Genomic DNA, 16,261 nt, shown 5'->3' on the forward strand with positions numbered 1-16,261 from the left:
CTACGTACCTATCAGAATGTCTAACATTAGAAAGACTGACCATACCAAGTGTTGGCGAGGACACAGGGCAACTAGAACTCTAATCACTTGGAAAAACAATTTGGCGATTTCTTAGTGTTAAACATACACCTGCCACACGGCCTAGATACTGTATTCCTAAGTGTTCACCCAGCAGAAATGAAAGCGTACGTCCATACAAAGATTGGTACGTGAATTATTTATTAGCAGTAGTAAAAAACGAAAAACAACCCAAATAGCCAGCAACAGCTGAATGGATAAACACAGTGTGGTCGTATCCATCCAGTGGAATGAAATACAGCAGTAAAAAGAAATGGTCTACTGATACACGCAACAATACAGATGAATCTCAAAATAATTATGCTGAGTAAAAAAGGCACATTTTAAAAAGTATCTACTGTGTGATTCCATTTCTATAAACTTCTAGAAAATGTAAACTAATCCATAATGACAAAAAGCAGCCCAGTGGTTACTGGGGTGGGGTGGGGTGGAGGTGTGGGGTGAGCAGAATTATAGAGGGGCACGAGGAGACCTCTGGGGTGATGAATACGTTCGTTATCTTGATAACAGTAAGTAAGGCAACGATTTCACATGTATAGACATATGTCAAATTTTATAGACTTTAGACAGGTGCAAGAAAGCTCTTAAAAAATAAAGCTGTGAAGGGGCGCCTGGGTGGCTCAGTCGGTGGAGCGTCCAACTTCGGCTCAACTCATGATCTCACGGTTCATGGGTTTGAGCCCCGAGTAGGGCTCTGCGCTGACAGCTCGGAGCCTGGAACCTGCTTCGGATTCTGTGTCTCCCTCTCTCTCTGCCCCTCCCCCACACATGCCCTGTCTCTCTCTGCCTCTCAAAAATAAAGAAAAATAATTTTTAAAAAAATTAAAAAAAAAATAAAGCTGTGAAGACAAAAAAATCGCATCAGATTTGCAATGAACTGAACTGTGTAGTTCCGATTGACATAACTACATCTAAAAGCGTCTTTAATGACTACGCAACATGCTTAGTTAGAGATACTAATTTAACTAGAGGGACCAAACCACAATATAAAAAAATCTACCCAAAGGAAAAAAAGTCAGACTGTCTTTCCTGTGGACCCAAGGGTCACAAGCTACAACTGGTCAGGGGAATGTTCTGGCAACCCTGGATACATCTGGGAGCTGACGAGGAAGCAATCAAATTAGGATCCGCCTTCTTTTGACTTTTAAGTTCCAGCAGGTTCCCACGTGTGGAGTTAAAGCCATAAGCACAAGGCTGGCCGAGTCTCCCCACAACGGTTACTCCCTCCTCCTAGAGATGTCCCGACGACAGTTTTCCCAGACCCCTCCATCCCTGGAGTGCCCCCTACAACCCGCCCGCAGCAGTGGTTCTGAATCTCAGATGCAAACAGGAATCTTCCTGGGAACTGTTTCTGAATGTCCGTAATGGGGCCTCTCCTTGCAAAGAGCCCCCCATGCGATTCTAACGTGCAGCCAGGGCTGGGCGTCACTGCTCGACAGGCTCCCTCATCTCTGACAAGGGCAGGGTCCCCACATCTGGCTGGCCGGTCCTTCTGCTTGGGAGCCCACCTGGTCCGCCACAGACACACCTCGTTCTACTGCACTCTACTGCATTCTTTCCCAAAGGTTCGTGGCGACCCTGCATCGAGCAAGTTTATCGGCACCACCTGTCCAACAGCATTTGCTGACTTCAAGTCTCTGTATCACATTTCGGTACCTCTTGCACTATTTCAAACTTTTTCATTAACGTTACATTGCTATCGTGATCTGTAGTCAGTGGCTGCAACTCACTGAAAACTCAGATAATGACTAGCATTCTTTAGCAATGCTAATATTTTCTAATTGAGGTATATGCATTGTTCTCAGACGTAATGCTATTGCACACTTAATAGAACTACGGTATAGTGTAGGGTCGCCTGGGTGGCTCAGTCCGTTAAGCATCCGACTTCGGCTCAGCTCATGATCTCGTGGCTCGCGAGTTCGAGCCCCGCGTCGGGCTCTGTGCTGACGGCTCAGAGCCTGGAGCCTGCTTCCGATTCTGTGTCTCCCTCTTCTCTCTGCCCCTCCCCTGCTCCCTCTCTCTCCCTAGCTCTAGCTCTCTCTCAAAAATAAACATAACAAAAATTTTTTAAAAACCACTACAGTATAGCGTAAGCACAATTTTTATATGAGCTGGGAAACCAGAGTTTTCATCTGATTCGCTTTATTACAATATCCACCCTTATGGCGGTGGTCTAGAACCAAGCCTGCAACATCCCCCGGGTGTGCCTGCACCACCCCGCTGGCAGAATGTCCCCAGAGTGAGAACTGACCTTGACAGCTCACCCCAAGGACGAGCAGGCCCTGAGCTCAGAGCTTAATCGAGGCTGAGAGATTGCTTCCGAACAGAAAGGCAACGACACACCAAGGAAGCTTGGGGACACAGTGTCTCTGAAAACAGGTTTTTTTCACGTTTTCTTACTTAAAAATCCTGAATGAGGACTATCAGAACGACTAGTAGAACCAGATCAAAATCCACCCTGCCCTAAGAGTCTCAAGCTAAGAGACGGAGCCATTTCCCACTCTCTCCTGCTCTCATGTGACTGAGGTCACTGTTCTCGTTAGAGCTTATGGAACGGTTTTCAGCAAAGGTGAACAGAGAAACTGGCTACTGCTTCTTGATCACTCTCAACCCTAAATAGGGACTTTCTGGGCCAAAATCTACGGGTTACTAATAGCCTCAGGGCAGAGTGACAGAAAGAAAAAGACACACACATCAAAAGACCACTGAAATGACTCTCCATTAAGAAAGAACAGAAAGACGTTGGGGGGGGGGGGGATAGGGGAACAGTTTCAGTTGCAAACAGCATTAGATAGAAAGGCATAGTGCGAAATGGTGACTAACAATCCTGAAACTTTGGCTCTTTGTTATGCAAAAATAGATTTTAAATAGTGCAAAGAGAAAAAAAAAAAAAAGATCCAGCTTCTATCGGATGAGCTGTATGATACAACCACCCGTTTCTTCCCTTCCTTCACCAGTAATGGCCAGAGTGATGTCATAACCACACCAGACAGCTGTCTTCCTGGATAAAATCACCTTGTAAAGGAGAAACACAATTAGCAGATACAGCGAAATATAATTAAAAAAAATTTTTTTTAATGTTTACTTTTGAGAGACGGAGAGAGACAGTGTGTGAGCAGGGGAGGGGCAGAGAGAGGGAGACACAGAACTCGAAGAGGACTCCACGCTCAGCGTTGTTAGCACACAGATCAACATGGGGTTCGAACTCATGAACTGTGAGTCCATGACCTGAGCTGAAGTCGGACGCTTAATTGACTGAGCCACCCAGGCACCCCTACAACAAAATATAATTTTTAAACCGATTCTGCAGGCTGCCACATTTGACTTGGTGCCTAATGGCCAAGTTCTGTACTCTAGTTGTCTATTTTATGCGATTTCTCTTTGATTCAGTATCTAGGGAAGACACTGGGACTGAAATTCCAGGCTGTGTCACAACAGGTCTGGGACAAACACAGGTCAGAACGGCTGAGAGTGAGGCCAGGACCAGAATCAGACAGTAAGAGGCTGCAGGGCCACCAAGAGGGGAAGGGCTGGGCGGGAGGGCTGACTCTTCCTTTGCTGGCCCTCCTCTGGTCTCCCTTCAGAACCCCCCCCCCCCCCGGTGGATTCTATCCACTCTGGCATTTTCCCTACCACCCCTACAATGCTGATCACCAAAACCATTTCTTCAACAACAATGTAAGTTCCAGACTCATATATTAAAAACACTTTATTGTGAAAATATTCAGATACACTTAAAAGTAGATAAAACAGTGTAATGAGCTCATCAACAGTATTACGTTCTCATCCCCCAGTTTCAACAGTTAGTAGCTAATTTTTATCATATTCTCCCCGCCCCCCCACCTCACCCCCACTCCGACACACATACTGTTGAGAAGGGGGAAGACGGGGGATCTTAACACGAGAACGTCATATCCTTTCACTCAAGACTTAGAGCTCCTCCTTAGGAGCACCTGGGTGGCTCAATCGGTTGAGCGTCCGACTTCGGCTCAGGTCACAATCTCATGGTTCATGGGTTCAAGCTCCACGTCAGGCTCTGTGCTGACAGCTCAGAGCCTGGAGCCTGCTTCCGATTCTGTGTCTCCCTCTCTCTCTGCCCCTCCCCTGCTCACGCTCTGTCTCTCTCTGTCTCAGAAATAAACATTAAAAAAAATTTTTAATAAAAAACACTTAGAGCTCCTTCAACTTAACATGCTCATAACGGAGCTCATTCTGTGTCTCGTCTGTCTGCATACAGCAGGAACTCTGCACCTTTAGAGTTCCAGCCTGATCAAACAAACACCTAGCCTGTAGAAAATGCCTGGGCAATGGTTACAGAGTGACAAGTATAAACACACATGCACGCACACGCACGGGGACATGCACACAGACACAGTAGGTGGCCAGACAGCACGAAGCAAAGGTCCAGACGGAGGTTCCAGCCAGTAAGACATGATCCTGGACTTCCTCCTGGCTTCCTGCCATGGGCCAGCACTTCTGAGGATGGAAACCCTCTGGCTGAAGCAGGAGGGCAAAGTCATTCTGTCCATCGAAAGGATGACAATCAGCGACACGCTACAGATTTCAGCGGGCGGCTATTAGCAGAACTAAATACGGTCTCTCAAGGGGAGAAAAGGAGCTTCTATGACATCTATGCTAATGAAGCACAACGACATAGAGCATTTAAAACAAAATGTCCCTATATTTATTCTCCATAGACAGATTTTTGCATTAATATTTATGAGGGATTCCTCGTTGATTTCTCCCAGAGATTTTTCTCCTGCCCAAAGAGAGGGGATAAAAGATAAGTAACATGAACCAATTATCTTTTAAACAGCTACAAAGGACTACCTTATTTATCTGCATTCTGCTACTTGATTAATCGCCCTAATATACCACTTTCCATACACGGGCCCCTGCTCATGAGCCCCCAGGGCCCGCGGCTCCCTGCAGGAACCCGCTGCAAGGCCTCGGCCCAGCTTCCGGGCCCTGCTCGCTGCCCGAGCCTCCAGATCCAGTCCTAGCCATCCTCACTCGGCAGGGCCACACCCACACCTCGAAGTCCCCGCCACCGCAGGCATTTCTGTCGGTCCAAGTGGTACCTGGTTCCCGGCCATTTAAGTACCCAACGCTCACATTTCCGATTTACTAATAGCCATGAGCAGTAAACATCTTGTGAAAAGGTGTTCTCAACCTTATCGCCCAGCGGCGGAGGGGGTGGGGGGTCGCACAGAGGGGAACCAGCCTGTGGTACTTGTCCGTTCAGCCAGTCGAGGCTGGACGGGAGACGCGGGGAGCCCTGGTTCCCAAGGAGTTTCCAGCCCAACCGAAACATACTGTGGACAGTGGCAAATGCCACGGGAAGAGCTCCAGAGCCGAGCATCACAGCAGGGAGGAGTTGAGGGTTTCTTCCTGCCCAGTCAGTGGACCACATTTTTCTTGTCCCAGTGACAGGCCGGGAGAGAGAGAGGCAGAGACCCTTCCCGTCTCTACCTGCCAATCACACGAGCACATAAACACAGGAGAAAGGACGTTGCAAGAACTTTTACTGAGCGCGTTGTGTCTCCTCCGAGCCCCCACACGAGACACCCTGGAGAGCAAGGAGAGCGAGGCAGGAGGGCGGACCGGACGTCCGGGAAGACAAGTCTGCACCCCGGGCCTCAGAACGCCTTCTGATTCTATTTCGAGGCAGACGGAAACCGAACAACTGTGAAGAGCCACAAAACAGCAGGGGGAGCAAGGAAATAGCTCACGAGGGGAGACTCTTACAAGGCAGCCGCGCGAGGCCCCGGGCCCCCCCCTCCCCGGCTCCCACTCGGGGGGCCGGGAGTGCAGGCTGGCTCCGTGGAGCTCTGGACACCGAGGGAGTCCTTCCGTCACCGTCAAGATGGCCTGACACGTCACAGTGCTCTCCCCGCTCTCCCGGTCCCCATTACGAACCCCTGCAAGAGGCAGGCACGCCCGTCTCTACCAACCTTCTCACCTTCGTACAGAAAACTGGCTGAAACTAACAGACCGAAGATAATTTTGTTGACAAAACGGGGGGAGATGACGAATTAAGGAAGTGAAGATCCATACACACAGGTAACTCCTGCCGTGTGCACGTTCCTATCCAAACTCGGGACCCCAAAGAGATGTGGATACACTTTTTGCGAAGGGGCCAGTGTCTCTCACCGTTTCCGGGACACGGCGCCAGCCTTGTAGGGAAAAGACAACAGCAGCCCTGAGTCAGACAGCTGACGCACGGCTGGTGCGAATAAATGAGCCTGTGCGCTGCTGGTTATTGGAATCTGATCTCTCCCTTATTAATATGGTCCCGCAATGGAGACAAAGATTTCTCCATGTTCTAGAATGCAAACAATGTTTTAATCTTTAATTATATTCTCAATTTCGACTCTTCTGGAGAGCTACAGCCACCAAGGCCTAGGATTATTTCTTTATTACACAGCCTCTCAGTGGTATTTAATGAATATTGTTACTTAATACTTGCCGGTAGGGGAAAGAAGGATTTAGTGAGTTCCTCTTCGAGTTTTGATGACTTTTCCAAAACTCAGGAAACTCACAGCCGCCAAGTTCTCTATTCCTTTTCGGGGACACTTGGTACAGGCAGGACACCTGCTCGGCTCACCAGCCCAAACTCAGGAAGAGTCGGCCTGTGGAATAAGCATCCCAGGAGAAAGGGATTCAAGACACAACACTCTGCATTTCTAAAGCTCATGGCAATGAACCAGTGTGCTCCTCGTTCATGGTTTATTCACCGTTGGTCTGCTCGGAGGCAAACGAAACTCCAATAAAGAGGGATGCGAAATATTCTCGTTCAAGGGCTCCCATCATCATCTAAGTGGAAGAATTTAATGTAAACTTATCGACATATTACCAAATTCTGCCCTCGACGAAAATACCAAGGTCCTCATGAGGCAAAACAAAAGCTCAAGTAGTCAAGAAGCAAATTAGGTCCCTGCAAGGAAGCACGTCCACAGTTACTACTCAAACATCTGCATCAAGGTTTTTGGAATGGCAGAGCAACCTCAGAAACCTGGAGTTTCATATCTGTGTGGCTGAGGGGAACAACACGTTAAAAAAAAAAAAAAAAAAAAGTCTTGAAAATCGGCAACAGGAAAGATAACGATGTAATGGCCAGGAAGCTACAGGAAGAGGCCCCGGGTGTAGTGCACTTCGTCCTGGCAGATATTGGCCTTGCTCGGTTGAAACACCAATGACCACGAGAGGCTCCCGCCCTCATTCATCACCATCGCCAAGGACAGATTTATGCCACTGCTTTGCTCTCTGCGATTCCTGTTGGTTTCACGTTAAGCAAAAGACAACATGAGCCTCTGCCTTTCAAGAACAGAAGCAGCGTTTACCACACATCTTGGAAAGAGTCCAATCATCTGTACAAGCACCGTGTGTAATTTCAAGTCGATGATCTTCCTGGGAATTAGCGTGCAAGGTAGTGGCGGAAAACGAGCCTCCGTCAGTTAAACTCCCACAGCCAAATTAGTGGCCCTACCGAAGGCAATCTGTTGTTCAAACGCTGGAACCCCTAGGTGTATGTGCCGAGTCATTATCCCTGCTACCTCCTGAATTGGTGGCATTTCTTTCCAGCAACACTTGTCCCTGCGTGCTGTTTTTGTTACTCAAACCCGGGGTAGGTCATCCACGAACCGGAGCAGGAGGGCTCCCGGCACTCCGAAAGGTACGAGATGATATCGAAACAGATGCAAAATGGGGAAGAAATGGTGCCAGCAGACTCCAAAGAACACCAAGGAACACCACTCTGCGATGAAACGGAACAAACCACTGACACATACAACATAAATGAGTCTCCAAACCATCACGTTGAGCAAAAGAAACCGGAAAGAGAATACGATGTTCTGCATGACTCCATTTACGTGGAGTTCTAGAAAAGGCAAGACTAGGGTACGGCGATAGAAATCAGAACAGTGGTGGCCTGGTCGCGGAGCTGGAGAGAAGCACGGTCAACTGTTCCCAGAGGTCGCGCTGTCACGAGGAGAGAGTGGGGGTGGGAGCTGGCAGACGCGGGATCATGAGCCAGGTCTTCCCACGGGAGGCGGGTCTGGGTGAGCGTGTTTGCACGCTGCCGGAAATAAACTAGGAGAAAGGGGAATCCTGACACGTGGGAGAGAAAGGAGACCAGGGGACACACGGCTCGGAGTAGCTGGGAGGGTGGACACACTGGACAAGAGGAAGGGCTGTTGCCGGTTGGCAGGATGGACCGTGTATCCCAAGTGACTAGAGAAAAGGTAGCCCGTGCAAGGGAAGGTGCCCTTAATTTATTTTATCTTTTTAAGTTTATTTATGACTTATTTTGACAGCAGGAAGGGACAGAGAGAGGGAGAGGGAGAGTCCCAAGCAGGCTCCACACTCAGTGTGGAGCCCAACACGGGACTCGATCCCACGAACTGTGAGATCATGACCTGAGCTGAAATCAAGAGTCGGACGCTTAACCGACTGAGCCACCCAGGCGCCCCCAAAGTGCCCTTAAAAAATTTAGCAGTCAGGACCTTTCCATGAAGGATAACGTGGCACAAAAGAAACTGCCTGTCCCCACGACTGCCGGGGGATGGGAGGCAGTATTTTTAAAAATAACACGTCTGTAAAACGATTTATTCCCTCAAATCGAAATGAGACCTAGGTGTGCAAAATAAGAAGACGTAAGTGTTCTTTTGCCTCGCTGCCCTGGGAGCCAGCATGTGTTCAGGCCGATGCCGGGCGCCACGGGCCATTCGGCCTGGCTTATGGATTAAAACCAACATCCCGTGTTAGCACAAGAGCACACGGGACAACGTGTCAGGGCGCTGACACTACTGAGCGAGCGCAAACACGCTTCCATCTGACACACGCAGCTATCTCCACGTGCAACTTGCAGATTAGTCGAGTAAGACAGCCGCTCTCCAGCTGATCTCGATCCTACAAAGGGTCAAAAGCCCGATCGAGTTCGCCCAGGAACAGGGGACACGGCTCCTTTCTGGCAACGCCAACGCCCCTTCTTCAAGAGACTTGACGCGGGCACTCGGGAGTCACAGGAGGGAGGTCGCTTCATCCGCTGACACGTGACAAAAGAGCTTTCATCACGGAACGGAACGACATCTTTGTCTTCCACCCAGCTTCTTAGGAGGAGGAGAAAAAGACGAATCATTAATCTCACGAATCGCTAATCCTCCGGGAACTCAGGGGACACCGAGTCTTCAAAGACTGCTACTGTTCAAGCCAACCGCATTTCAAAAACAAACACGCCGTACAAACCTCCCGGGTTCTTGCCGTGCCTGTGGTCTCGGCACACTTAGGCCGAGCCCGTGGCCTTGTGCAGCCTACTGCCATCCAGATGCCGACGCAAGCCAATGCAGAAACCCATCGGTCACCGCACTAAGAGAGCTCCAGAGGAGGAGGGGTATGGAGCCCAGCACTGGCCCTCCGCTGCTGACACATAAAACCTTTCCTTAGAATCCCGTAAGCCTGTGCGAGACAGCATCGAGCTCTCTTAATAAAGTTCAGCCTCCATCCTTTACACCCAGCAGTGGAGAAATTCAGTGAAGTCTGGCCGGGCCCCCCCGAAGCGTGGCTCCCTCTCAGCACCCTGCCCGTGGCCTTCTCGAGCACCTTGGGGTCGTATCCTCGGGACTTGGCACACGTTACCAGGATTCCCTGCTACTTGTTTGTTCCTCTCTTTCTGCTCAGAGCTTCCTGAAAGCCAAAATTCTATCTTCCTCATCTCCAAATCCCCGGCACAGTGCATAGAACTAAACGCATATAGGCCCTGAGAAAATATTTGCTGAGTAAATAAGTGAACGGGGCTTCCTGTGGGCTCAGCCATTCCTCCCTCTGTGCAAGGATTCTCTCCATTGGCAACTGAGGTGTGTTTTAAAATAACGTCCTCAGATCCTTTCCACTCCTTCCTTCAAAAGGGAAAGCCTCGTCCCCTCCCCTCGGACAGGAGACCTAGAAATTCATTCCTAACCAACAGAATGGGGCGGAATGGATGCTGTGCCTTTGAGGCTGGGTCATAAAAAGGATAAAGTCCTCCTGGTTCTCGTTCTCTTAGATGGCTTATTCGGGGACAAGTCACCTGCAGTCATGAGGGTACTCAAGCGTCCTGTGGAGGGGGACTGAGGTCTCTTGTCGACAGCCGGCACCAACGTGCCTGCCACGTGAGGGAGCCACTGTGGACAAGACCTTCAAACCTCAGTCCAACCTCCAGATGACTGCATCCCTGCCTACATCTGACTGCAATCTTAGGAGAGACTGAGCCAGGACCACCCAGTCCACCGTTCTCAGACTCCTGATCCACAGAACACGTGAGAGATTATGTTTACTGCTGTCAGACTAACACGTTTTGGGGTGATTTGTTACGCAGTGATAGATAGCTAATGCAGCCAGCCCTGGAAGATTTGGGTGTTGTTTTATAAGGGATTTCCCTAATGACAAAGTCAGTTTATGGTCATGTCGTGCTTATAACAAAAAAAAAAAAAAAATGTTATAATCAGTAGTGTTCTTCCCAATACAACCATAACGTGTATGATTAATATGCAAATTTTATGTTCCGCAAAATCACACTGATGTCTAACAGCTACGCTCAGTAAGTGTGGAGATGTGATACGGGACATTACAATACAACCCTTTTTGGAGGTTGTTTCTTGTTTTCAAAAATTATATATGCATAGAAGTCGAGAATAATATCCATCAAAACCTTAGCAATAACTTTCTCAGCATGACAGTATTGTTATGTTTTCCTTTTTTTGTAATCTTTGGTTTCTATATATATATATTATTAGTGGCCTATGTTTTCATTTTAAAATATTTTCTAATTCAATTAGTCCAGCAGCTATGTCTCATTGGTATTTCTATTCCTGACTCTAACACAGTAAGTAGCACATAGTAGGCGCTCAATAAAAAGGCACTGAATGTCCTTTAGATATAGATCCTGCCTAGTGGACAGGTCTCTGAAGGGATCCAGGATAACATGAGCCCCAAAAGCTCAATGATGTGAAAAGGCGGCAGTCAATTTTCACAGGAAACAGGCTACTAAGTATAGGAAATCATTCCAACGTTGTATTCTTAGGACACAGTAACCACTGTTCTCTTTGAAACTAAGTATTTTGAGTGATTTATTATAAATTTATAATGACAGTTGTGAACACCTTTTTTTTTTTTTTTTTTTTTTGGCATGAGAACAGAGTCTGTTGATTGCCTCGGTGCTGAAAATAGTTTCTAAGTGTCCTCATAATAGCACGTCACCTGTAAACAGGTTTCAAGCCGATGCAAATTAACAAATGGCGAACAGATGGGTTAAGAGCTGACTTTTGTCAAGAGAGAGTCGGCAACAAACACTTTTTGGCTCCAGTCTTATGGGACCATTAGAAAGTCTTTCACTTCTCGCCAAACATCTTGCCTCAGTAGACAATCCGTGTGGGGAAAATGACAAGTTACAAGGCCCATTAGACTACAGAGGACTAAAAGTTGGAGACTGGCAGAATCACCAAATCAACATACAAGAAACAACAGATAATGTTCCTTAAGAACCTTTCTGCCAGGGCACCTGAGTGGCTCAGTCGGTTGAGCGCCCGACTTCGGCTCAGGTCATGATCTCACAGTCTGTGGGTTCAAGCCCCACGTCGGGTTCTGTGCTGACAGCTCAGAACCTGGAGCCTGCTTCAGATTCTGTGTCTCCCTCTCTCTCTGACCCCCCCCCCCCTTCATGCTCTCTCTCTGTCTCAAAAATAAACAAACGTTAAAAAATAAATAAATAAAATTTAGAAAAGAAGCTTTCTGCCAAAGAGGAAAAAACCCTCGGTCTGGCATCCCTGAAAGTCTCTGAGGAACACGCACCTGTGCATGGTTGGTCCCGTTCATCTTATCCTGGAAGCAAACATTAAATTGTGAAGAAAACCCTAAAATCCTAGAAGGGGTGGTGTGAGTGTCCACCGGGGAGGGACAAGACCCCCAGAGGCATCCCCAGTGACCTCCCAGTTCTCCACTGGCCTTTCTCCACCAAATGTCTCCTCCTCAGAGAGGCCTTCTCAGACCTCCCCCCCCCCCCACCTCCTGATCTAAGCAGTCTCCCCCGCTCCCACCCCTTACCACCCTACATCGTCTTTTCTAAGCACCAATCTTAACCAGAAATTATGTGAGCTTGTTACTTTGTTTGGGGGTGCTTTTTGTTTGGTTTGGCCTTTTCCCCCCAGCAAACAAAAAGCTTCAGGAAGGTGGGACCACATCTGTGTTGCTCATGACTGGGTCCCCACAGCCTAGGACAGTGCCTGGCAGACAGTAGGTATGATAAATATTTGCTCCTCCAAAAGAAAAGAGAAGAGATCTTGTGTAAAGGCAAACAACCGAGTCTTACCTGCAAACACTGCTCAGGGCTGGAAATTTTAAAAAGTCTGGTTGAGCCTTGAACAACCCGGGTTGGAAGTGCCTGAGTCCGCTTACACGCGGCTTTTTCTCCAATACGGTACCGTGAACGTATCTTCTCTTCCTTATGATTTTCTTAATAACATTTCTTTCCTCGAGCTTATTTTATTGTGAGGCTATATAATACGTTTAACATATACAATCAGTGTTCGTCGACTGTTTATGTCATCTGTAGGTTTCCGGTCGGTATCAGGCTATCAGTGGTCAAGCTCTGGGGGAGCCAAAAGTTATATCCAGCTCTTTGCGCCTGTAACGTAACCCCCCGCATCGTTCAAGGTCTCAAGTGTAGTTTGTAACTGAGGATGTAACCAAAAGAGGGTACAACAGGAGGGCAGGACAGGCTAGGGAATGTGTCTAGAGTCCAAGCCAAGCCATTTGGGAGTACCGCCTCTCTACGGGGAGCGTGTGCGCTCACAGAAAAGCTATCAGCAAAGACTGGTGTGTTGACGTTTCTTTCTTTCTTTCCTTTTTTTTTTTTTTTTTTTTTTACAGAGAGAGTGTGAGCATGAGGGGGAGAGGGGCAGAGGGCAAGAGAGAGAATCTTAAGCAGGTTCCAGGCTCAACACGGAGCCTGATGCAGGGCTCGAGCCCACGAACAGCGAGATCATGACTTGAGCCGAAATCAAGAGTCAGACGCTCAACCAACGAGCTACCCAGGAGCCCCTGGTGTGTTTGCATTTCTGATTCCACATTGGGTGAGCCTGGCCTTCATCCACTAGGGCTTCTGGCACAAAACAACCCAACCGGGAAACGGATGAATCACCCGTGGCATATTCGAGAGAGCAACAAAAAAGAACAAACAACCTGGATGAATCCAACACACACTGCGTGGAGTGAAAAAGAGATGATAACAAAAGATTATGTGTCGTGTGCCTCCATGTACACAAAGTTCAAGAACAGGTAAACGTAACTGTCCCCAGAAGGTGGAGCAGTGTTAAACTTGGGTAGGGAGGCAGCACGTGTGCCGACTGGGAGCCCGGGGAGGAGCCCTCAAGGGATCCCGGACGTGGTGGCCACGCGGCCCGATGTGGGTGGACACCTGTGTGAAGGCCGAACGTGTTCTCAACCTTACAGTCTCTCTCATCTCTCCTACTAGGAAAAAGAGGGGGTCGTATTTTACTCGCTTAAAAATGGGCAAGTGAGCCCAGCACGACTCTGATCCCAGCTCTCCCAGATTTCTAGGTGGCCTCCAGCTTTCTCAAAACGTGCTCCTCAGCTGTCTCGTCAGCCGTACTTTCGGCTCTGCCAACTTTGGGAACGTGACGGGGAAATAAATAAAAGGCTGTAAGGTATCTTACAATCCCAGGTGGGGGGTGGGGGGGGAACCACGCACCAAATATGTCATTTACGAACGGTGTCATAACTGCTTCACTTGAGATCTATACAAGATATGTTACCCGCACGCTCGGTTTCTAATCTCAGCGGAGCCCTTTTTCAAAAGAAGGAACGATCTCACAAAAATAACTTTCCGTGGGCCAAAACCAAGCACCAAGTAGAGCTCACCCAGGACGGAAGGGCTTTCGCAAACCCCTTACTCACTGAGGCGGCAGGACGAGCGTGGTGGGCTGGGCCTTTGGTCTGCGCTTGGCCGATACCCCCATCTGGTTAGCAGAACGTTTCAACGACTGCTGGTTCAAAAGGCCAGACGCCAGGCCCGCGTGGTACTGCAACTGCAGAGAGAAGCGGAACGAAAAGGGGAGAAAAATGACATTTGGTAAAAGGAGGACAAAGGCCGTGAAACTATCGACACTTGATATATCACCCCCCCCCCCCCCCGCCACCTCAGAACATTTCAAATCACCGCAAATACAGCTACTAACATTTTGCCTCAAGGAACGTATTTGTGAGGGGACGAGACAAACAGGAAAGGAAACGTGGTCAAGGGTGTTGGGCACAGCATTACATAATGATGCGAAACTGGGAGCGATCTGAGTGGCCATCAACAGCCGGGAACCTGGCTGAGATAACGGAAAGAACTTTACAGCACCATTTTGGTGGTTAGGATACAGGTTACACTGTCAACAAAGAGGCATGTAAAAAGGTGGTCTCTTAAATGTTAACAGTATATTCCTAAGTAGTAGAACCCAGGTCACTGTTACCTTCTTCTTTATTTTTTCACTACTATTCATACGTGCTTTCGATAAATGGTTTTCTACAGCCTATGTCATTTTTTATAATAAGATCCTGAGGGATTCCTTAAAGACAAATCAGTTCTCGGAACTCTTGCTAACAATAAAAGCCACGTAACTCGGTGGTCTGCTCGAGTAGACCGGGAGCACAGCGTGGCTTATCACAAACATATACGGAACACAGCACAGGTCGGCCTCAGCCTTCAGAACCGCTGGGCCACTGTTCCCAGTGGCGGAGAGACAAGTGTCAATCCTCAAGATAGGCTCCTGGGTATAGCCCACAGCCCAGTATACAAAGGGGTCCAGGCTCACTGAAGGGAAGTGGATGGAGAAGTTCATTTTACTCTGTATAAACGCAATCGGAACAATTGCTAAGGAGCCAAAACACTCTAAGCGGGCTCTGGAACTGGGCCTGTATCCTTTGCTTTGTTCTGGACAGACCGCTTGGGACACAGCATTTTACTTCTCTAGGCCTTAATTTTGCTATTGGAAAAGAGAAGAAATGCTGCCTAATTCTAAACCAGACAGGACTTGGAGAAAAACATCCACTTTACTGAGTTACAATTTACATGAAATAAAATGCACACGTTGTAAGCGTACAGCTTGAGCAGTTTAGATCATGTATATACCTGTGAAACTGCCCCCCCCCGATCACGGTACAGATAACGTCCTTCACTGCAGAAAGTTCCCTCGTGCCCCAATGTAGTCAGTCTCCCCCCGCCACCCCCAAATCTCACCAGCAGGAGCTTCTGTTTTAAAATACCACTCATCATCCTCCCTCTTTGCCAAGTGAGGCTGATATCCAATCTGACATGTGACAATGATTGCTATCTTCCTTTTCTAATCCCATACTTTTGTGTTTTAGATTGTAAGAGCTGTCATCAATCTCTCTATAATAAAATTATCCTTGAAAGGTATCCCAATTTTGAACAGATGTAAATAAAACATTCAAATGTGAAAATGCCAAGCTAAGAATTTGGATTGAGACCATTTATAACATCCAATATGTTTCTTCCTCCCTTCCCAAATTAAGCAAGGTCTTTCAAACATTTATTTAGAATTAACTAAACATACAAATAGTCATTCACTCTGAAGCTCTGAATCAATGTCTTTTCAAAATGCTCTTCCGAGGCATAGATTTCCTTTGCAGAGTCAGCTACCCTACAGTTCATGGTAATGAAAGTGGTGACCACCATATCAAAGGGGCTGGGCCCTGGATGCAAAGGGTAATAACGTTCAGAAAAATAAATGGCCTCACCTAAAGCCACCGGGCTGCACACAAATAGTGAAAGAAAAGAAAACCAATTGAAATGATCTGCTTCTTGAAAGTGGCTATAAAAAATGAAGATATCCAGTGACCCAGTAAGACTGAAATGTCTGCGTTTGGAGCATCCATATTGCTTTTTAACAGGCTCTTGATTTACTTGGTCGATTTGCTGTGGGAGCCTCATGGCTGAACAATACAAGACAAAGATATATCACATTCATAATAAAAATGGAGTTCTTCTCAGGGTGGAAAAGGGGGGGGCATAATTTGGCTCTAACAACTCATCTTGGACCAATGAATTTTGCTCAAATTTGTTTTTCTCCGACAGATTTCTTAAATGGGAAATCAATGGAAGCAAGGGACAGTACAAGTTTGA

General features: G+C 47.7%; 1 protein-coding gene across 4 annotated transcripts in view; it reads right to left on the reverse strand.

Moving 5' to 3' along the window:
• MED27 (mediator complex subunit 27) overlaps window positions 1-16,261 on the reverse strand; it is a 206,219-nt gene that overhangs the window by 127,188 nt on the left and 62,770 nt on the right. For all 4 annotated transcript variants that reach the window (XM_042914106.1, XM_042914105.1, XM_042914107.1 and 1 more), the window contains exon 3: window positions 14,029-14,159. In XM_042914106.1, coding sequence (XP_042770040.1) covers window positions 14,029-14,159 — 131 coding nt within the window. The remainder of the gene's footprint in view (window positions 1-14,028; window positions 14,160-16,261) is intronic.

The sequence above is a fragment of the Panthera leo genome, chromosome D4 (assembly GCF_018350215.1).
Source record: "Panthera leo isolate Ple1 chromosome D4, P.leo_Ple1_pat1.1, whole genome shotgun sequence".
Lineage (NCBI taxonomy): Eukaryota > Metazoa > Chordata > Mammalia > Carnivora > Felidae > Panthera > Panthera leo.